Source organism: Adiantum capillus-veneris, chromosome 26 (assembly GCF_014529385.1).
Source record: "Adiantum capillus-veneris isolate H3 chromosome 26, ASM1452938v2, whole genome shotgun sequence".
Lineage (NCBI taxonomy): Eukaryota > Viridiplantae > Streptophyta > Polypodiopsida > Polypodiales > Pteridaceae > Adiantum > Adiantum capillus-veneris.
Window position 1 is genome coordinate 20,583,876 of NC_140956.1, and position 23,459 is coordinate 20,607,334.

The 23,459-nt window shown below is 40.2% G+C and overlaps 1 protein-coding gene across 2 annotated transcripts in view; it reads right to left on the reverse strand.

Moving 5' to 3' along the window:
• Nucleotides 1–409: 409 nt before the first annotated feature.
• Nucleotides 410–23,459, reverse strand: part of LOC147423095 (uncharacterized) — an 89,009-nt gene continuing 65,959 nt past the window's right edge. Inside the window, exon 2 of one of the 2 annotated variants that reach the window (XR_015186578.1) lies at nucleotides 410–1,384. Coding sequence is in view for 1 of the 2 variants with exons in the window: in XM_086501396.1 (XP_086357522.1) it covers nucleotides 1,378–1,384 (7 nt within the window). In the remaining variant the exon portion in view is untranslated. The remainder of the gene's footprint in view (nucleotides 1,385–23,459) is intronic. The other variant, XM_086501396.1, reaches the window with a different exon arrangement.

A 23,459-nucleotide genomic window follows, 5' to 3' on the forward strand; every position in this document is an offset into this window, starting at 1 on the left:
CTAACAGAATTAAGGCATGTTGTAATTATTTAGTATCAGTTTCATGAGCACATGCTAGAAGCAGCGAAAGGTGACAAGAAATACATGATGGTAGTACTCTCTCTCTCTCTCTCTCTCTCTCTCTCTCTCTCTCACACACACACACACACACACACACAAAGACACCCATAGTTGACCATGAAGAGAGAGAATTGGTACAAGAGAAAACTTTCATTACAATAAAAAACATGTTTACAATGGCCTCAACAGGAAGGTGGATAGGGGTACGACAATGGTGGAAACATCGATGATGGAATGCCATATAGTCATTGATATGGGATAAAACCATTGTATCTCTACAAAAGATGAAGAGGGGGGAGCACCCATAGTTGAAGGTGGGAAGGGACGTCTAGCCATACGGTACGAAGATTCGACTGTAGGATCCAATGGAACACAAGGTGATGTGGTGGATGTAGAGTGTGTGGGACTCATGGTAGTAGAAATAGTAGGAAATAAGGGTAGATGGGTGGTTGGACGTATAGTTTTAGATCCCAATGGTGAGTGCATTGTTACAAAGTGTAAAACCTCACCAATATGAGCCTGCAGTCTCAAAGGAGGGTAGTGCATGATGGGAGAAATGCATTTCTAAAAGTATCTCTCTTCCATCTCTACGCTAATGCAATATGTGCGCTTTTCCGCACGTGTCAGAGGCTGGGAATTTGCATGTGCACTATGTAGGAGCTTTGAAAGGCTGCAAGCACACAACTAGATAGTCCTAACAAAGCTCAAAGAAACAATGGTGTGTCACTCACCGCTCAATGCTTCCGCCGTGAAGGATCCTATGCTGCAAAGAAGAAGGAGCCGGCACTGATGTCGCGCTCAAATGCCTCTCCGCTGTCAATGCCGTTGCAATGCTCTCTCTCTCTCTCTCTCTCTCTCTCTCTCTCTCTCTCTCAAGCACACACACACACACACACACACACACACACACACACACACACACACACACACACCTATGAGCACACAAAGGAGAAGGAGATAGAGATGGAGCAAGAGCACTTCTTAGCTTGCATCTCAAAGAATAAGGATTTAGGTCAAATGGATCTTTTATAAGAGTTTGACCCATTCACACACGGGCGCCCACAGTGGTTGATCGTTGCAAAACTATTGTAAAAATAAGATAAGTGGTGCGTCTCTCATCAGCAATCACCTACACACCTATTGAACCGACAAGCCCTGTCCATGACTCACTCAAATAAATAACAAGGCGTCCATCGAAGGTGATAGGGTGTCCGTGAGGGTTAATATGCCCCCCTTCTTGATGTACCGGAAGCTATTGAGATGAAGCCCATTCGTCGAGGTGGAAGAGCATTTGAGATTGAATGTCCTTAGCCTTCTTCAATCACTACAAAATCAACCAAAATTGGCACTGTAATGGCATTCTCATATACAATTAAAAAGCATATGCAATTGTAGGCACAGAAACTGATTGGTAACAGAATATTAAAAATTTGTTAGCAGTAAAACATTAAACTGTAATATAATCAAACGCATAAGGAGTTGTAAAGGTCAAATATTAAACAAGTCTGGGGTTGCTAATTTAACGATCGAAAGGCACTAGAGGTCAATTATTAATACCATGGGCAAGCTTCTCAATTCTCTCTGGTCAATTAAGCTGTTTAATCGCGAGAGCCAAGTATTTCATGTCCAAGGGCTGACTAGAGGCTATATCTAGAAGACCTTGTAGTTAAGCTACGATAAAGGGAATTGCTCATGAAATTATCTCTTGACTTATTCCCTTTTCTTTGACCCCCCAAAGTTTTTTCACATTGATGTAATTTTGATGTGTGTGCTTATTTTGTATGCCTTGGGCTTATTGCTTTTTAAGGAAAAGCGCCCACACTGGCCTAGTACCATAGGCAATACATGTGAGTGCACTACCAAATTAAGATTTTACATTCTTGACACCTTTTTTTTTGTTCTTTTTCAACATTTTAATTTTGTAACTTTGGGGATTCATATGACAATGTTACCTCCCCAGGCTCATCACACTAGTAAACTCCCTTTATAATACTTAAGCTAAAGGCCAATAGGGACTAAGCCCACTAGAAAGCCCTAACTTACATTGCACACAATACTGCCTAAATCGGGTTAAGAACCCAAAGTAACCATTGATTATTAGGAAGGCATTCCCCATGGTATTAAGAGAAGATCTATAACTCCTAACTTGGTCAAACTAGCTTAGTCAGAATGCTTGATTCTTAAACCTAGACAAGGGATTATGACAAAAAACTATATTGAACCTAATGTTTAATCTTAAAAAATGTGTTAAATATTGTGATACCAATCACATTTAAAGCAGACAAACATGGATGCAAAAAAAAAAAGACAAGGGGCAATGCTAATGGACAAGAAACACCTTTTCATATTGATGATCGTGCTCGATTCGAAGAGTGAATGAGAGAAAGATTCCATGAAGTTCAAAATCCTAACAATGGCAACACGTTCCAATACACACTAGAAAAGACAAGGAATATCTCTAGAAGGCACATCAGTGGAAAAAGGCATCAACCTTTATTGAACACAATCAAACAACATAAGGAACCCTAATCTAATTATCTTCACCCCCTAGAGAGTCAAGGAAACAGGATATTGAATAGATGGGCAGGTAGCCCTAGGTCTAAACCCCTAGCCTCATCATCATCGAGAAAAACAAAGTCATCATCCGTGAGACCATACGTGCCATCCGTTTAATCATGCAATTCTTCCTCATCATTAGAGGCACAAATGTTTACTAAAAACGTCACTAGACGTCTATAGTCATCTTGGTCAAACGAGTAAGCTTGTGCAATTGGAGAGACGTCCTCTACTAAGTATGGATCAATTGTGTTCAAGAGACGCATCAGCCATTCTAATTCCTTGAAAGGCCTCTCACATGCTAGCGTATCTACCAAATCCCATTCACAGGCAAGCACCGCGTAGACTATGTGAAACACTCGTGAAAAGTAAAGAGGGTACCACCTAAGGTAGGAGTGGATGACTCTAGCATACTAGCCATATCTGTACACACAGATAGATGATGGTTAGTGTGCAAATATTATAAGGGTCATGTTGAAAGGTCGTATCCTTGTGCATAATGTGTTTTTATGATTTTGAGTCATGTACTAGAACATGTAGGTTTCCAGCTTTTTGTTTGGTGGCTCTTTCTCTTTTACTTTTTTTAATGTTTGTTTTCTTGAGTTAGAGCTATATATTTACATTCCCTAAGATTGGAAGATTGAGAGGTCAGGGAGGAAGGTCAAGAGGGGAGCAAGTGAATGATGGATGTCAACAAACACTCCCCCTTCCTTGGGTAAATCATACCTTTTGGAATGATGTCATCACCTTTTGAAACCAATTGTTCCAAGTTGTCATGGGTGAAGACTTTGACCAATATTTGTTGACCGCCCTAGGCATTTCATCTAGTTGCAAGGGTGGTAAGGTACTCTCTCATGATTTTATTTGCAACTTTGTTGTAGGTGGTGAACTTACAATGGGAGGTGCAAATTCTTTCTTGTTTGTATGGATATGTACAATGGTAAGTGGAGGTTGTATCGAAGCTTCTATTTCGTATATGAACTACATGAAGAGCAAGAAGCTTCATTTGTTTTTTTTATTTTTGAGATGAGTGAAACAAGCCTTTCTCACTTGGGTACCCATACTAGCTCCGGATCCTGTGTATAGTGTTTTGTGACCTTTTCCTTCCCACGATCTTCAATCAGCTTTTTCGTTACAGGATTTGACTCACATGGGTCAGGTGACAGGTAAGAACAGAATTTACATTTTGGCACCCAAATTTGATCATTTTCTTGATAGTAGCCTTGGGCTTCCAATAGTTGTTTAGGAATCCAATGCAACATTTTCTTACATTTCTGGGAGCGAGTAGGGCGTTTCTTACAAGGCTTCTGTTTTTTAGCATCAAAATTTGTTGCTAAAGAAGCTTTAGGGACCCATTTGTATGTTTCTTTGTTATATTAGGATGGGTCTTGTGTGTCTCAAGCTTTGTTTCAACTACAGAAGTTAAAACTCTGGAGAGTTGGGCTATAGGGACACATGGTTCAACCTCTTGGACATGCAATGTTTTGGGTTTTATTTCTTCAGGAAGTAATATCTCAGGGACCATGGCTTGAGTGACAAGGCTAAGAGTTGGTTTTTACATTGTGACACTCCCAATCTCCCAGTCAATAGTGCATTTGGTCGCTATCATCCACGTGTGTCTTAAGTTTATATTAACTTCCATAGTTCCAGTAGGCATGACCAAAAATTCTTGAGCTACAACCCCATTTTCATTACTGACAGAAGTGTGTCAGATTCCAAAAACTCTGATTATTTTCTTGTTGACACCCTTGACTTGGATAGTACTCTCAAATAGAGATGGCTTACCTAAATGACACCATACTCCATATGACAACATATTTTATTTAGCACCCATGTCCAATAAGGTGCTATATAGCACTTTGCCATAGGTGCTATTTAACTCAATAGGGCTTTGTAGAGGTGTGTCAGAGTCCAACCAATCATACTCTATTTCAATGTGGAATGCATGTGTAACTCCAAGGTTGGCCTCTCGTTGGTGTCTTATGCATTGTTGTTGCTCCTTAGCCTCAGCTTGAGCTTGTATATTCTTCAATTCTGCTTGTGCCTTGGCTGTCTTTTTTTTATGGATGGCAAGTAGCTCCTCTTGGCTTAAAGGATCATAATATCTTTTAAATTTGATCCCATTAAGGAATCCAATGGTTTCGACTCCATCAAGAGTTCCACACGATTGGTACCTTGTGGGGTGATTTCACATACTCTATATGATCCTTTTCCGGCATATTTCAATTTTTTCTTCTCATTTTGTACTCCATACATAAGGACTTTATCACCAACATTGATATCTTTTTTCTTTAGATGACAGTCAAACCAATTCTTTCTCCTATCTTTCTCCACAACCAAGTGCATTTTGCAGAACCAATTGCTTTTCTTCATCTAACCTTTCAAGGATATATAAACGCTCAACTAAAGAGTTACCATCCCAACCTTCTTGAGAAGCTACCCGCAGACTAGGAATTACAAACTCCCATGGCATAATTGCTTCTTGGTCATATACCATTTTGAATGGTGTACAATTAATAGTCACTTTGTAAGAAGTACGATAAGCCCATAGAGCTGATGTCAGCATCAAATCTCAATCTGTGTGATGAGCTTCCACTGTTTTGGTCAAGATATAAATTAAGATCTTGTTAGTGCTCTCAGCTTGGCCATTTGCTTATGGATAATAGAATGTGGACTTATGGTGGGCTATCATGAAGTTTTTTCATGAGTTCCTTTATCACTCCATTTATTAAATGAGTACCATTGTCACTCACAATCTCAAAGAGACAACCAAATGGCATAATAATGTTCTCAAAGAGAAACTTGGCACTTGACCTTGCATTAGCCTTGTGTGTTGCCCTGGCTTCCGTCCACTTTGTCATATAGTCAGTGGCAACAATAATATATCGAGATTGAGTGTTACGAACCGCCGGATTAATTGGTCCTACAAATTCTAAACTCCATTTTTCAAATGGTTGAGTCACTTTAACAGGATGTAAGGGCATTTTGTCCTTTCGTTGTGTGATCTTGTAACGTTGGCATTGATCACACCTTTTGGAAAAAAGTGATGCATCTGTGAATAAGGTAGGCCACCAATACCCTAATTGCAACACCTTTCTAGCAGTTAGTTCCCCTGAGAAATGTCCTCCGACTATACCCATGTGGACTTCTTGCAGTATATATAAATACTCATCCTCATGGGCACAACGTCTAAGAATATCGTCTTTCTCTAGCTTGTAGAGAGTTCCTGCAATTAGAGAATAAGGTTCACATTTTTTTAACTGTTTTTGAGCTATATCCTTACGAAGCTCTTTGGCTGGAAAACCGTTAACTAAAAAGTTCAGAATCTTCTCACTCCATTCAAGCATGGTCTCGACTAGGAATAGGGAAGTATCGGGCAATTCATCATCGATTCTTGTAGGGTCTTCACCATTGGGTATGTGAGACAAATGATCCACCATGACATGTCTTTTACCGGGTCTCACCATAATGGTAAAATCAAGCTCAAGAAGAATTAACAACCATCGTGTAATTCTTCCCGTGGAGCAAGGTTTATTTACTAGATACAACAAGGCTTGATAATCAACATAGAAAACAAACTTGTTGGCAAGAAGGTAGTAGCAAAATTTCCCTCTGTGTAGTGGTGTAGTTCCTCTCAGCATCATTTAATTAATGAATTGCAAAGCTAATGGGGTAGTCCAATTTATGTTCTCTGGGTTGAGCTATAACACACCCAATAGCAAAGTTTGATGCATCAATATGCACATGAAAAATTACATTCCAATCGGGCACTCGTAGAATGGGAGCGCTTGTCAAGGTCTTTTTCAATGACTCATAAGCATGGTCACACTCCGCGGTCTAGTGGAACATAAGAAGTTTGTACAATGGACGAGGTATCTCAACAAAGTTTAAAATAAACCGCCGATAATAACTTACATGGCCCATGAACCTTTGAACTCCTTTATAGTTTGTAGGTGGTGGCAAATCAACAATGGCTTTAATTTTGCTCTCATCTGTGGAAATCCCATTTTTGGACACTATGTGCACTAAAATGACTCCTTTGTTTAACCCAAAATTGGCATTTGAAAGGGTTTAATGAGATGTGATATAACCTGCACTTTTCAAAAACTTTTTGTAAACATGATAGATGTTCTTTCCAAGAGGAATAAACACAAAGGTCATCTAAGAAAGCTTTGCACTCCCTTAAATATTCTCTAAAAGCAGTGTTTATCAGTATTTAGAAGGTAGTAGGAGCATTGGTTGAGCCAAAAGCCATAACACGAAATGCGAACACTCCGAATTCAGTTGTTAAAGTAGTTATAGCTTGGTCCTCTAGTGTGATTGTGATTTGATTGTATCCAAAGTACTCATCTAAAAAGCTATAAGATTCCTTCCCTGCAACTCTTTCAAGCACATGTTCTGAATATAGAAAGGGATAATGGTCTCTCCTAGTGGCGGCATTGACCTTTTTGAGATCCATGCACTTGAGTTTCCTATTCTTTTTTGACACAATAACTATTGGAGACACCCATTCTGAGTGCTCAATAGGGTATATGACTCCGCATTTGACAATCTTTTCAATCTCTTCTTGAACATTCTTTGCATACTTAGGATTCATTGGGTAGGGTCGTTGTTGGACTGGTTTAGTCATGCTATTCATGGGGATTGTGTGTTGCACCACGGAAGGTGGAACACCTTTCATATCATGATATGTCCAAGAAAATATATTCGTGAATTCCTTGAGAATCTCCTTAAGTACATACTCCTCAGTCTCTGTCAGATCATTTGGTGGTGGTAGTTTCTACTTACCTACTCCTATGTGTTATGGAAAGAAACTAAACACAAACAAAACGGTGCAAATTGAAAGCGGAACATAATATGGAATAGTACTTTCAAAGCATCGAGAAATTTGAAGAATGAAATGTCTTTTGTATCTCACTCACAACTCTCTTTGCCCCTCAAGGTAGATCTAGCCAATCCCTCGACTCCAGAATCTATCAAGCTCTAAACACACATTTCTAGCGTGAAAACGGCAAGAAAAACGAGTGCCTCTATAGCCTTGCACGAATCACACTGTCGGAAGGAAGAACTATGACACCGCCAAAAACACCTGTGGTAAACACCTGTAGAGATTTATGAAAAAACCCTTCAAGAACAAAATACACTAAAAATTAGGAGAAGCTGAGGACATCAGGACAAAGCTCGTCTCGTGGAGATGTCCGTACAATATCCATAGGCAAAAAACAGATGAGAGATGAAAGAGTTATAGCCACTCGAACATGGGGGTGCACTCTTTCTTGCTAAAAAATGAGCTCTTTGGAAGTTGTGCAGGTGCTGCAGCTATTAAAATGGGGGCTTCCTTATCTTTTATTTTTGAGAATTTTCTCTCTCTTCTTAGCCGACAAGGTTCTCTCTCAAGGCATCTTTTAGTTGGCTCATTTTAGGCCTTTTTTGGACTAAAAATGAGATGTCGGTGACACTTTGACCAAGAAATGGGATGGGGGCAAGTGGCCGGGGACCAAAAAATTGTGCCACACACCTGTCTAGCCGAGTCTGAACTCCCAAAATGCACCCCCTCTTCCCCATGAACCCACATGCCCCTCCATGGCAAGCCTTGAGAGCCTCTCACCAAGTGATACACGCATAATGGGCTCCCCCTTTAGACTATTTACCCCCCACCTTCCACTTTTTCCTTTCCATGTGGGATAATCCCCCCACCACATGGCAATCTCCTCCTCAATCCTCCCAAACCCCTTGTGCCCACAAATTTTGAGATTTCCCCCAAAGTAGGAGGGCTTCTCAGACAAGCTTCCCCCAAACATAACTTGCTGCTCCGATCACCGAATGACTCACCATAACACATGGCTCGAAGCCCATCCTCTCGGCTACATCTAGAATTCTTAAACCTCAGCATTTATAATTCCAATTGTCAAGTTGGCCCAATTGCCCTTGTCACATGCACCCGCAATCACCTTCTAAGTGGAGACCGCCCACTTCAGATGCCCATAACTCATGATGTATAAGTCTGATTCACAAGCTATAAATCACGGCTGAACATACTTATTAAAAAATATGTTTTGGAGACTTGAACAACTCAAAACTTCAGCACCCAAGCCTAGAAAAATCACACCTTTGTACGTGAATGTTTACAAGGCCACTTCCAAAACTTGCAGAGCTATGTACACATATATACATGTGGCTGGTGGGCAAGCTTTTTGGCATGACATAGTGACTTTATGCTCATCCAAAAAATGCCTAACATAGCTTGCCCCCCCCCCCCCCCCCCCAGCCTGCTTGATCTTTCATGACAAGCAGAGGTTCCTAGAGTGAACAACTGCTACAGCTCATTCCCAGAAACCTCATTTACATTCTCAGATGTTTCCACATTGTCTTCCTCTATTGATAACATCTTATCTGCCACAATTGTCATCAAACGTGCTAGATATTTCTTTAATTTGTAATCATTAACATGATATTTATGATGTGTCGCACTCAAATATGCTAACTGATATGTGTCATTATCAAACTTCTTGACAACAATAAAAGGACCTTCCCGTTTTGATTTGAAACTTTTTCTGAAAGGTATTGTCCAACTTACTATTATATCGCAACACCAGATCACCCTTTTCAATTCCCTTATCCTATACACATCATTAGATTTTAGCTAAGCCTTCTTTGACACTTCTTCACAGTAGCTCAAAGCTAAACTTTGTCCAATTGCAAACATTGTAAATCCAACAACCTTTTCTGCCAAGTGTCTCTTTGCTCTTCATCTCCCAATGACAATAACTTGAGTGCAGGAATCTTCACTTCAATTGGCAAAAAAGATTCCTTCCATAAACCAAGTGGTAAGGAGAAAATCATGTGCTTGTTTTGACATCAGTTTTGTAGGCCCATAATGCACAAGGCAACTCCGCATCTCCCAAGTCTTCCCATGTGTTTGGATCGTTTTTGTCAAGATCTTCACTAACTCTCCATTGAACCTCTCACTGAGACCATTGCATTGTGGGATAATAAGGAGAACTGTACCTATGCTATATATTGAGCTTCTCGCATAAGAAATCAAACAGCTCTCCTCTAAATCTTGGTCCTCTATTAGAAAGTAGCTCTAGGGGCACACCAAATTTGCAACATATATGCTCATAAAAAAACATCCCCATTTCTTTACTGGTAATCTACTTGACAGCCTTCACTTCTGCCCATCGTGACAAATGGTCCACTGCTGTCAAAATGTAAGCATTTCTTTTGCTAGTCATAGGTAAGGGTCCGATAGCATCAAGACCCCATTTTTCAAACACATCAAAAGCTAGAATTGTTTGTTGCAATTCGGGCTTAAAAATTCTCTTTCCCATCTTCTGGCAAGGAAAACACGACTTGCACCAATGGTTAACATCCCGTTGAATGCTTGGCCATACATAGCCTTCTTGCAAAATTTTATGCAACATGATCTTCATGAAAAAATTGCCTCCACAAGATCCTTCATGATTTTCTTCCAAGATCTTGTAGATTTCCTCTTTCCAAGGCACACGATGCAAAACCAAATCACTTCCTTTCATGTACAACACATCATCAAGCATTTTGTGTTTCCTGGCTTTTCTTATAAATGCATACTTTTTGGAAGATGGGAAACCTTCAAGTAGGACACTTGTCATCAAAAAATCCATCTCCTTTGATAACACTTCCTTCCCATGATATAAAGGGGCATTTGCCTTCAGCACAAACACACAAGCGATGATTTCTTGGGCAGCATCATGAGCTTCCTCATTTTGAGAATTCTCAATATGTTGCAAACTCCATGTTTCAAACTTTTTGAGCAACGATTTCACCTTGAAGCATAAATTCTTTAGTTTAGGATTCTTATTCTTCCATACTCCCAATACTTGCTTCACGAACCAACAAGGCATCTCCTTTTATCTGCAAGCATCTGATTTCCAACTATAAGCAAATGTGAAAATCACCTTCAAGAGCCATGTACTTTGCTTCATTCTTACTCTTTGCATCAAGTTTCAATCCTTGTTTCCTTACAAGCTTTCCTTGTGCATCATATATGACAATGCCTCCTGAAGAAGCATTATGACTTGTTCGATAAGAACCTATAAAGTATAACAGTGAAGCATCAGAGATGGCAAGAGTCTCGACTTTCTTCTTTTGCACCACCTCTTCTTTAACCAAAACAAGAGTGTCTTTATAAGTGAGTAAATCTGCCAGGGTAGCTCGAGTACTCTCTTCCACCAAAAAGGTGAATTGAAACTCTTGGAGTTCAATAACCCATCTCATCACTGTTTTTAATATATTTTAATTATTGGACAGCTAGGAAAGCAATGAATAACTAGTGAGAAAGGTGAATGAATTTTGCAGCAAGTAGTGTTTGAATCGTCTGCAAGCATAAACCATACTGGTCATCACCAATTCAATTTTAGAGAAATATCTTTCATGAGGAGTCTTCACTTTGCTAGCATAATGAACATGCTTCATATACTGAGATTCTTTCTCGTTTTTCAATAACATGGCCCCAATAGCATCATTAGCCACTAATGGGTTTACATAAAACTCCTTTTCCTAGTCAGGAGATTGCATAATGGGCAATGTACTCAAAACCTCTTTGACTCTGTCAAAAACATCATCACAGTCACAAGACCACTCCAAGGGATCATTCTTGATTGTTTGCTGCAATGGATATAATAGCTTCGATGCCAAAGGTATTAAATGAGGTAGATATTTAACCTTTTGTACAAAAGTGGCAAATTGTCTCGTATCTCGTATCTTTTGGAGATGACAGCAACAACAAAGCCTCCACTTTCTCTGGATCCGCTTCAATCCCATTTTCTGAAATCCCATGTCAAGGAAGCTTCACACGTGGCTGTGTCAAATGACATTTCTTAGGGTTCAACTGACCCCCGCATTCATCATACCTTGCAAAAGTCATCTCAAGCTTTTGAATATGCTCTTTCCTTGAACTATATACATAGAAATTATCTATGAATCCTTTGACAAACTTTCCAAAGAACGGGGTAAAGACCCAATTTTCTTTTCTTTCAAAAGCTCCAGGCTCATTTGTCAACCCAAAGGGAAGGTAGCAAAAGCAAAAACAACCCCATGGCATGATAAAAGTAGTCTTCTTCCGGTCTTCAAGAGCAAGGATAAGCTAGAAATATCCTGAATAACCATCACAGACACTCTATCTTTCAAATCTAGCCACTGCATCTAAAAGTTGATCAATGAAAGGCAAAGGGTAAGGATCTTTCTTGGTCCCTGCATTTAATGGCTTGTAATCAACACAAACTCTCCAACACCCATCTTTCTTTGGAGTGACCACTACAGGGCTCACCCATCAGCATTATCAACTGGCACAATGAACCCTGCATCCAAAAGTTTATCCACTTCTTCCTTTAAAGCATTCGTATGGTCCTTACCCATCCTTCTTAATTTATACTGTATTGGCTTTGCCCCTTCAACTAGTTCAATCTTCACAGGATCCCCAACAAAACCCCTTATTTCTTGATATGGAGTGATGAAAAGATTTGGAAACCTATCCAACATTGCTAAGTAATCCCTTCTTTATCCTTGCATCAAATAAGTACTTATCATATTTTGAATCAACTCTTTCTTCACTAGAAATTCCTGTTTAGGCTGCATCAACTCTTCAAGTTGCTCTAAATGGCTTGAAGCGTTTATATTCCCTGACACTTGCAATATTTCACCCACTTCTCCCTTCTCCTCATCCAACAACAGGAATGACACTTCACCCTTGTCAATGGAGCTGCAAACATAGCTACTTTTTGAATCTTCATTGGTTACCTCTGATTCATCATTCTCACTCACATCTTCTAGTGCCATAGGTTGCTTGGTAGTCATATCAAACACCCTCTTTTCTCCCTTCTTGCCATACACACAGATTGTGCCTTTGCACCAATCATGTACAACACCAACAGCTCTCAACCAAGGCCGTCCCAAAATGAGAGGGAAAGCTCCCAGGCCAACTGGCATAACATGAAAGTTTACTATAACCTTCACGTTGCATACTTCAAGTTCCAAATTCTTAACCATCCCCAAACACTTCACTTTGGCATGGTTTGCTAGTTAAATCCAAAACCTAGAGCTTTGGCATGTAATGAGACCCAGTCTCTCGACACATGACTGTGTGATCACACAAACTTGAGCACCTCCATCAATGTAGGCCTCTCCCATGTCCACACCTTTGTGCCAAGCATTCACCACAGGACAAATGTCGGGTAACTCTCCCACAACTAGCACTCTAACTTGTCCATGCTTCAGCTCTTTCTCTGGATTCACTAATGAATTCCACTCCATCTTGATTTGGGCACCATATTCATCAACTTTCCAAAAGGACAATCTACTTTCCTCCCAATCAGGTCTTCATTTAAATTGTAAGCTGTTTGGCCTTCTCCCAAAGGTAAATCTGCCACTTCAAACCGTCTACAAGGTCTTCTCTTCCTCTTAGCTTTCGCATCTTCACCCTCTTTCTCTTTCCCTTTCTTTTTGCTAGGACAAGGAGCGACATAGCCTTCCCTCTCTGTTTTTCCTACGGGTAGCATATCTGCTTCTTTTTTTCAACTTGCACAATACCCACATGACCACCAGAGGTTGAGGCCTAATTTTCATGTTCAATACCTTAATCTCCCCGTATATCCAATGCATAATCATTAGCCCAGTAAGGAATCTGTTGGGGGAGTGGGAACATATCACCTCCCATCCTTGTTAGCTTTGAACAATAACTATTGTTGTGACCAAGTTCACCACAATTATAACAAGTAGGAATGAACCTCCTCTACGGCTCAAAGATGCCTCTTCATCAGGTACTTCAATGGATCTATGCCAAGAAGCTTGCTTCACACGATTGTAGTCCAAAACTACCCCTGGAGTTTGTGTCTGCATCAACTCTTTGTGATTGTGTAACCAAACTTTTGCCTGTAAACTGTATTGCAATAGTCCTAACAATATAGCTTGGTTTAGTATATTTTACAATAAGAAATTGACTTCCAATTTTTTGATAAAAGTCTGTGCATTCTCATTAGGCAATCCATGAAACTATGGGAACTCATTCGCCATGTTTGATCGCCACAAAAACACTTACATTTGATGTCGGAAGCTCAAGGGATGTCGATGGATCGCTCCAGTACCTAATCCACCTCACAGTGGGTAACTCGGTCCCCCATTACTTGGCTTCAAAAAACCTCACGACCCTCCAAAGGCTACAATCCAATTATATGACCACCTCAAGTGATGTCCACAATTTGTGCATACATAGGCGGTTGTCCATAAGGACCCACATCCCTTTTACATTATCTGCCTACAGAATATACATATTTCACAAGAATTGGAGCATGGGAGCACTTGCTCCTCCATGGGGGGGCCAAAATGATATTAGCGTGCAAATGGCAAGAAAAATAAGTGCCTCTATAGCCTTGCATGAATCACACCACCGGAAGGAAGAACTATGACACCGCCGAAAACACCTATGGTAAACACCTATTGAGATTTATGAAAAACCCTTCAAGCACGGAACACACTCAAAATTAGGAGAAACTGAGAACATCATGACAAAGCTCCTCTCATGGAGATGTTCGTATAGACTCGAACAACTCAAAACATCAGCACCCAATCTTGGTAAAATCACACCTTTATACATGAATTTTTACAAGGCCACTTCCAAAACTTGCAGGGCTATGTACACATATATACATGAGGCTAGTGGGCAAGCTTTTTGGCATGACTTAGTGACTTTATGCTCATCCAAAAAATGCCTTACAGTGTCTAACTACTTTACTGTCAAAATGTAACGAAATGGATAATAAATCTTTGGAAAATAAGGCTCTAAATAAAAACTAGGCCACTCACCACCTAAGGATCATTCCCCGGCAACGACATCAATGTTAGCAGGTCGTCGCGACTAACATCTATACCATAGCTATTTGACACTATCATAATATATCAATACTCAGGGAAGTGACTCAAATGGGGCACAAAGACTCTTTGAGGGTGTCAATCTTAAGAAGTGAACCTAGGAAGCAAACATATCAATTCAACAAGCTAACCACCACTCTCTGATATGAAAATTTCCCTACGTCCTATCTCACTGCTCTAGATCATCATGCCATTTCGTCGACTATAATGGACTTGGATCATGATAAAACTTTAAGGGAAGCTATATTAGGTATAAGAGGACAAGTCTACAAAGTTTGGTGGTCATCTAACAAGGTACCAAAATCACAATTCATGTTATACTAGCTCATGAAAACTACAACAGAACAACATAAACAAGTCGCCATAAAGTCTAATAACACCCATCTATGGTCAAAATGTCAAAAAATAGTGATTTCGGCACTCAAATCTGCAAAGAAGACTCACAAATTCACAATTTCAAATCAAGTGAAACTTGAAATGCTTATACTTAATCAAAAGAGCAAGAGAGAGAGAACATAATGTACTTCTTGGAATTGAATTTGGATTACCAGATCATGAGAAAAATGGATTACAAGTCGTACCTGAGTAGCCACTTACCGTCGTACAACAAAAGCTCTTCAAAACTCCAAAAGACAATGTTACAAAGTTGTGTTCAAACTAAGGTTTTTGAGCTTTATACCTAGGGCTTTTCAAATGGGCAATGGCCAGCTCACATAGCTTTAGGCTCATGATAAAATATTACAGCTCAAAATTACATAGACTCAATTAAAAGGAGCCTTGAAAAAATATAATATATTATATCAAAAAAATGGGCTTGGACAAGGTTTAGTTGACTAAGAGAGTACCTGTCAGCTACATCGATCAAATGCTCCCCTCCTCCTAGCTGTTGCACGTCCTCATGCAAGTCTTGGAAGCTCCCTAGTAGTCAAATAACCTCTTTTCTAAAGTCTTGACAACATTGTTGAACTTGGTGGCTTTGGCAATAATCTATGTTTTGATGGAGAGATCTCTGAATGGGTTGTTCAACCAGTGTGCTCTAGTATGCCACGTGCCTTGAAGGTTTCTTCAAATGTCTACATATAGTGGGATGATAGAAACATGAGCCATGCATACATCCTCATAATGATATTCTTTGAGGGGGCTTCTATCTCCATATTCCTTTGATGCCATCCGTTCCTTCTAGAAAGACCTCCCTCCAAGGGTGTTTTGCTTTATTGATATCTTTGAATGCTTTGATGCATGTGAGTATCATCTTAGAAATTTTGGAGGCCACCTGGCAAGTTAAGTCTAGTGCATCCCTCATTAATGTGATGAAAAGTCTAAGTGTGTGTACCATGTAATCCTCTATGGATTTGTGGTTGTGAGTAGGCTTTGCAATCACTGGATAGTTTAGCACAGATGGCCTACTTTTCTTCCAGGTGGTGTAGTAGGTCTCCTAGGATTGCCTTCTTGGTATCGGGCAGTAAGTTGGGTCAATTCTTAGATGTTGGGGAGCAATCCTATATGTTGTCTCTTCATGGGGCCTCTTCTCAAATCATTTCTTTTACCATAGTGGTGGGCTCTCTAGGATGACACAACACGTGCTTTGTTGTTACTGGAACATCTTCATAATCTCCTTTTGCATTTGGTTTCAAAGTTGGTAGTAGATTCTTATCTAGAGGACTACCTCTTGCTTCATCAATAAGGCCACCATTTCATGCCAAAAGTTATTTACATGCTTTTCTGGTTTGAGCATGAGAAGAGTTGCTAATCTAGCACTTTGAGCTCGTACAACATGTACTGTTTGTGAGACTCTTTGAGTATGTCTTCTATCAACTTCCTAAGCTCATCTCTGCCATCCATAGACTCTTTCTCTTCTTCAAGCTCCTACATTCCTCCCCTAGATGATGTAGTACTTGGTAAGTCCAATGGGGACATGTCGATACTTTCAAACTCTATATGTTGTGTCTAAGTGATTGGTACAATTTCCTTTATCTGGAGAGAGCACCCAACTCCAATAATTTAGCTTTCATGTCTTTTGTGTGCATCTCTGCTCTTAGGCTGTGAGGTCTGATTTAGCTTTTGCCAATTGCTCTTGAAGCTCTTTTATCTGTTGTTCTCTTTGTGAGTTGGTTGTAAGCATTTAAGCCATTAGAAGTTGTCTCTCCAAATTCTCTTACTTGAGCTCCGTTTTCAAAGCTTTGACTTCTTCAACATTTTCCATAGATGATTGTGATGTAGAGGTAGGAGCAGCTACATCTTGAATATATAGGAGGGTAAAGAGGGTGCACTTGACGACATCATAATATTCACATAACTTGGCATACCTTTGTTTCTCCCCCTCTAGAGCCTCTTCCAGTGCTTGTTGTTGCACCTGTACTTCTGTATTTGCCTCAATTTGCTTCTCTTAATCTTGATAGATGCTTGCAGCATCCTCTTTTTCTCTCTTCAGAGCCATTTAATGTTGTTCTTTATCTGTTTGATGACTTGCTGCTTTCGTCATTCTATCTCTTGATGTGTTTTTTGTGTGTTAGCTTTAGCATCTTCAATACCTTGTATCCACAAGTGGGTTATCACCTTCTGGCATCTGAATCGGAGCTCAATTATCTCTACATGTTCTTTAAGATCAAGTTGATAGAGTATTCTTTGGGACACCACTTCATCTTCTCTTTTTGCTTGTGTCCATCTTTGCTAAGAGGTCTTTGCAATTTGATCAATCTTTGGAGGAGCTCCTTTACATTGCTCCTTGAAACCTTATTGTCCTTCTCTCCACTGATGGCCTCGATCTTCTTTGTTAGCTTGAGAATCTTTGTGTTGTTGATTAGTAGGAGGAGGATATGGTGGTTTTGGTGAGACATGTTTCTCTATTTCCTCTGCATCCTTTGTTGTTGTTGTATCTAGCCGATTCCTCATGTTCCAACTGCTAGCTATGAGGAGAGTCCACTGGTGCATCTTATATGTTGTCTTTTGTTGCTTCAACTCTTCCTCAGCTCTTTCTTCATATTTTCTCTTTAGAACTTCATGGATCCGTTCTTGCCAGCGTGACTTCTGCTCAAGCTTCTTGTCGTCTTTCCTCTTTAAGCTTCTCAAGATTTGTGTCTAGCTCGACATCATCCTTGACAAAGGGAGGTGCATCTTGCCGAGTTTCTTCCATTTTCTTCTTCTCCTGCACTATCTTTGCTTGGGATTCTTCTTTGAGCTGTCGAGCTTCCTCCATAGACCTTTGAGCTTGAGATGGAATCTGCTCTGTTTGTTGAGGACTCTTTTGGATCAAAGGGATCTCCACTTCTTCTTCTTCTTTTTATTAATACTCCGATGGAACATCTTCCTTTTTTTTAATCTCATCTTGGAGCTCAAAGTCAAATTCAATGGCTTCACTATCCATTACTGGTGCTTTAAAACTCTGGCCTTATGTTCTTCTCTTCATGAGGGTTGTGGATGAGCTTCCCACAGTCCTGACTGTATGCTTGGCCTTGTGGAATATATTAAGTTGAGATTGAGTTTCAAGTAAGTCTTCTATCATTCCTAGGGCTTGGTAGGCAATTCTTGTCAACATCGGCCAGACATTCATGTATGCTTTGTTTTTGTCACTGCTTTTCAAATTAGATTCAACTAGATTGTCAAGAATGTATCCTCTCAAGTCACACTTGATCACTCTTCTCTCTGCTATGTAACAAGGTGGTTTTTGTACTTCTAAATTTTGGGAGATTAGTCAAAAAGGTAGCTTTGTTTTTTAGTATATCAAATCCTTATGGGTTAGTTTATGCCCTTGATGCTTGATGAAAGTGTTGCCTGCTTGTAGGTGAGGTGCCTGACATCATATCACTTGTGATCTTTACTCTCATTGTAGCTTTGTCTTTGTCTGTTAATGTAGCTTCTTCATTGTATTGCATAGCGCTCATGAGCTCATGGGCTCTCTGGAAGTCCGTCCCTCATCACAATAATCTAAAAAAGCTATCGAGATATAGACACCTTGCACTATCTATGACTTTTAGTTTCTGGTGGAGTGTCTTTGACTTTTGGTATTCTCACTTGTGGTCAGTTTTTGTCATTCTTGATGACGTCTCAGTTGTGTCTTTGGCTTTCATCTTGGTTTGATTCTTAGGACTTGTCTTTGTGTGATGTGTATCCTTGTGTCACTTTGTGTTTGACACAGTCAATTGCTCCTACGAGCATCAAATACTATGTTTTTTAATTCATAAGAGGCATAGGTTTTGCTTGCGTTTGCTTTTGTTTCCTTGTTTGTTTTTCTCGATATATTTCTTGTCTGAGTTTTTGGTTAGGGAAATCATAGAAAATTGCCTCTTTCTCATTTGATTTTGTTTCACTTTCAAAGCTCCTCAGTAGCTCATCCTTAACTTCCATTTCAAGTACATCATCTTGTGAATTTACAAATTTTTCGTCGCTTTTGTCACTCAGATCCTTAGTGAAAATCTTGTCAACTATGTGTTTGCATGCAATTGTTTCTGGTGTATCCAGGTCCTCATTCTCTAACCCTGTTTCCAAGATAACACTCACCATATGGAAGGGTGCTATGTCAAATCCCTCTTTATCTCACAGAATCTTGTCGGGGTTGTTTCATTCACACATACATCTAGAGTAGCCACTATCTGATCCCAACCAAAAGGTTCAAAAAACTTTTATGGAAATGACTATGGTATATAATCTTTGTCTTCCACTAGTCTCTCTAAAATGCAATCCTTTCTAACCAGGCTCTCACATTTGGATGCTCGACACATCCAATTTTATGCTTTGGCTTATAGCCATGCAGGTATTTCCTTTGTGTTGATTGTTGTCTAGTCAAATTCCTCTACAAGGGTTTGACTAACATCTCTATAACTGTTGTCCTTTACATTGATTCTTGATGTAACTTCCTTGTGCTGCAAGTAGATATGGTCGTAGCCCCAATCTTGTACCATTTTAAGTTGACGCATGAATAATCTCTCCAAAATGACATCAAAATTATTGCTTTTGACAAAACCCACTATGGTGAAGGTATGCTTGACTCTATTCCACATGAGAACACTATGCTTTGTTCCAACATACCTACTGGTCTCTCTACATATCCGTTTGCAAGTTGTAGTTTCATTTGTGTTTTTTAAAGAGTTGGTCTCTCCATTTTTTCCATATTTGTTTTGTAGCAATGGCCACCCCGGCCCCACTATCAAGTATAGAATTGGTTTTGATTCCTTTGTGTTCCAATGGCAAGGTGGTATTTCCCTCTTCTCCTTCACAGTAATCCCGCACTTTATTTATGGGCACTAGTTTTTCCTTTGGTTTGTTTGGTGATGTTTTACCCATTTGGCCATCAAAGGGAATATCTTGACAAGAAATTTTCAGCCCCATCTTTCCCAGTTTTTTTCCCATTTCTCTTCATAGATGTGGTTTACTTTGTAACAGCTTTCACTATATAGGAGTTGACATCAATTCATGAAGGCTTTTGGTGTCCATCATCTTTGGAATTGGTTTTCATTGAGAAGGCACAACCTTGACCTTCAATTTTGTTTCATGCTCTCTTATGAAAGACGAAAAAGTCTTCAACATTTTTGGTTTGTTCTCTGTAGATACTTGTTCCTACATCACCGTACAAAAATTGTATATCTCCAAGGTAGAACTCATGATCCATATTGATCTCCATGATAGCTACAGACTTGAAAGTTGCACTATTGTCTTTTTTGTTCTTGATTGTTTCCCATAAATCTTGTAGCCATGGCCCTTCCACTTCTAGAATTTGCATTATCACATATGACTTGGTGTCATCCGTGGTATTAGCCACTACACTTGTGTTCAATGGTGTTTCAATTGTAGGCTTTGCTTGATCAATCATTTCATGTTGAGCTCAAATTCCATGTCGCTTTGGTGGATTAACGCTTCTTGTTTGGATTATTTAGTTTTTCTAGCTCCATAGGAGTTTGAGGAGTCTCCATGAACCGTTTGCACATTTCTTATCTATGTTTTTCAAGTTCGGGATGCGGATACCATCTTTATTCCAAGGTCTAGTTAGTCTTCTATCTATCCTCGTAAGCTTATAATAGAGCCTCTAAGGGTTCTAGAACTTTGTCCACTAAGATTGAACCTCTCGATAATACTTTGAAAGACACCGCTCCCTCTGCTTGTTCCTTGTTTTCATGTTTAAGCTGCTCCTTGTTTGTTGCAGTTTTATTTCTAAGATCATTTTCTATTTTAGCCTCTCTGCTTTCATTTTGATTCTCTTGGCTTTCCACAATTTCTTTGAGTTCTTATTGACAAACTTTCAAACTTGATTTGAACTTGCAGTCTTTGTTGATCCTTGACCAGTGAGTTCTTTGCAACTTCTTGAGCTTGTGCTCTAGTCACCACACTAGCATCTTTTGTGTTCTAGGTCATTTCCCATACTTGTCACTTGTGACTTAGCATCATCCATGGTATTAGCCATTACCCATGTGTCCAATGGTGTTTCAATTTCAAGCTTTGTTTGATTAATCATTTCGGTTCCTTTAAGCTTAAATCTCCTATTCCTTTGGTGAATTACCACTTCTTGTTTGGGATTGTTTATTTTTTCTTGTTCCATCAGAGTTTGAACAGTCTTCTCCATGAGCCATTTGCACATTTCCAATCTCTGTTTTTCAACTTCAAGATGCGGATATGTCAACCATCTTTGTTCCAAGGTCTGGTTGGTCTTTAGTCTAGCTTCGTAAGCTTGTCATAGAGCCTCTAAGGGTTTAAGAACTTTTTCCACTAAGATTGAACCTCCCGATGATACTTTGGAAGACACCACTCCCTCTGCTTGTTCCTTGTTTTCATGTTTAAGCTACTCCCTTGATTGTTGCAGCTCTATTTCCAAGACCATTTTCTCTTTTAGCCTCTTTGCTTTCATTTTGTTGCTCATGGCTTTCCATGATTTTCTATGAATCCTTGACAAACTTTTATACTTGGTTTAAACTTGTAGTTTTTGTTTATCCTCAGCTAGTGAGTTCTTTGCAGCTTGTTGAGCTTCTGCACTAGTCACCACATTCGTTGGAATTGTGTTCTCCATACTCTGATCTGACTGTGGGTGATTTTTGATTTGATTCTGGTATGTTGGGGGACATGGATCATTATCCACGTCTAAGTATATTTTCAATGTGTGATTGCAAGGGTGTAAAGGCATTGTAGGGGGAGCCACAAGGTGAAAACTTTTGGGATTCTGAGCTAGGGAACATCGATCGTGATCCATGTTCCACCCCCAAATCTAATTGTGATTGGTGTAAAGAATGAGGATGCAAGAGAGCTACACAAGACAAGCACAAAGCACACAGAGATGGAAAGCTTCTTCTTCTTCTTCACAGAAAAGAGAGTACAAAATGACTAAGTGCTAAAGCTGAAAAGTAGCACATATGTACATGCGGTCACTAAGTGTGAACTCGCTAGAAGCGTACTAGGCTAGCACTATAAGTGTAGTCCAGCTGTAGAATCACTGGCAGAGATCCTCCGTGTCGGTCACCTAACGCGCCAGTGAGTAAATGCCGTAAGCGGCCAAGACCCGTAGTGGATGCCAGCTCAAGGTGTAGAGCTCGACATCTCAACACTCCCCCTCGAGCTCTGCATGTCGCAGAGTCCAAGCATAGTCCGGAAACGTTGAAGCTTCTCAGCTCTGAGGGCCTTGGTAAAGATATCCGCTATCTGCTCCTCTATGCTGACGTAGACCAAGTCGATGTCGCCCGCCAACACTCGCTCTCGAACGTAGTGGTAATGGACCTCTATGTGTTTGGTCCTGGCATGGAACACTGGGTTCCTAGCCAACTGCATGCTGCTGAGGTTGTCACAATGGATGAAAATCTGCTGGTCCACCTGCACTTCCAAGTCCTCAAGTAATGTGCGTAGCCAAGCTACCTCACACGCCGCAACTGCTGCACCTCTGTACTCGGCCTCTGTGCTCGATAAAGCAACCGTAGGCTGCTTTTTGCTGCTCCAAGTAACAGCAGCACTCCCAAAAGAGAACATGAAGCCACTCGTAGATCTCCTATCAACAATGCTACCTGCCCAATCTGCATCTGTATACCCATACACTGCCAATGGTGCATCTGCTCAATAGAACAATGCATAGTCAAGAGTACCTTGCACATACCTAAGTGTGCGTCGTACTCCATCCAAATGTGGCTTCCTCGGAAGTTGCATGAACTGACTCTCCAAGCCTACTGTGTAGCTCAAGTCTGGCCTCGTGATAGTCAAGTAGATTAGACTACCCACAATCTTCCTGTACATGTTGACATCCTCAACAACATCACCCTTCTCTGCACTCAGCTTTGCATTCACATCCAAGGGAATAGAAATTGGCTTACAATCAGCCATACCATACTTTGACAACATGTCCAAAGCATACTGTCTCTGTGATAGCCATACACCCTCTGGAGTCCTGATCACTTCAATGCCAAGAAAGTAGCGCAACTCGCCTAAATCTTTCATTTCAAACTCCTGTTTGAGAAGACCCTTCACATGGTCAATCTCCATAGCATTGTCACCAACAATAATAAGGTCATCTACATATATGGTAATGACCACAATCCCCACATCACTCTCACGTACATAGAGTGAATGATCAGCATGAGCTCTCCTAAAACCAATACTGACAAGATACTTGGCAATCCTGTCATACCATGCTCTAGAGCCCTGCTTCAAACCATACAAAGCTTTGAGAAGTCTGCATACATAATCTGGGTAACCTGGATCGACATAACCAGGTGGCTGATCCATATACACTTCCTCTTGCAACTCACCATTCAAGAAGGCATTCTTTACATCCATTTGATGCATAATCCATCCTCTAGATGCAGCCACTGCTATGACAGCTCTCACTGTCGTCATCTTTGCCACTGGAGCAAAGGTCTCCTCATAGTCTATGCCATACGTCTGTGCATAACCCTTTGCGACCAGCCTTGCCTTGTGACGCTCAATGTTACCATCATCCTTATGCTTGGTTTTATACACCCATTTACAGCCAA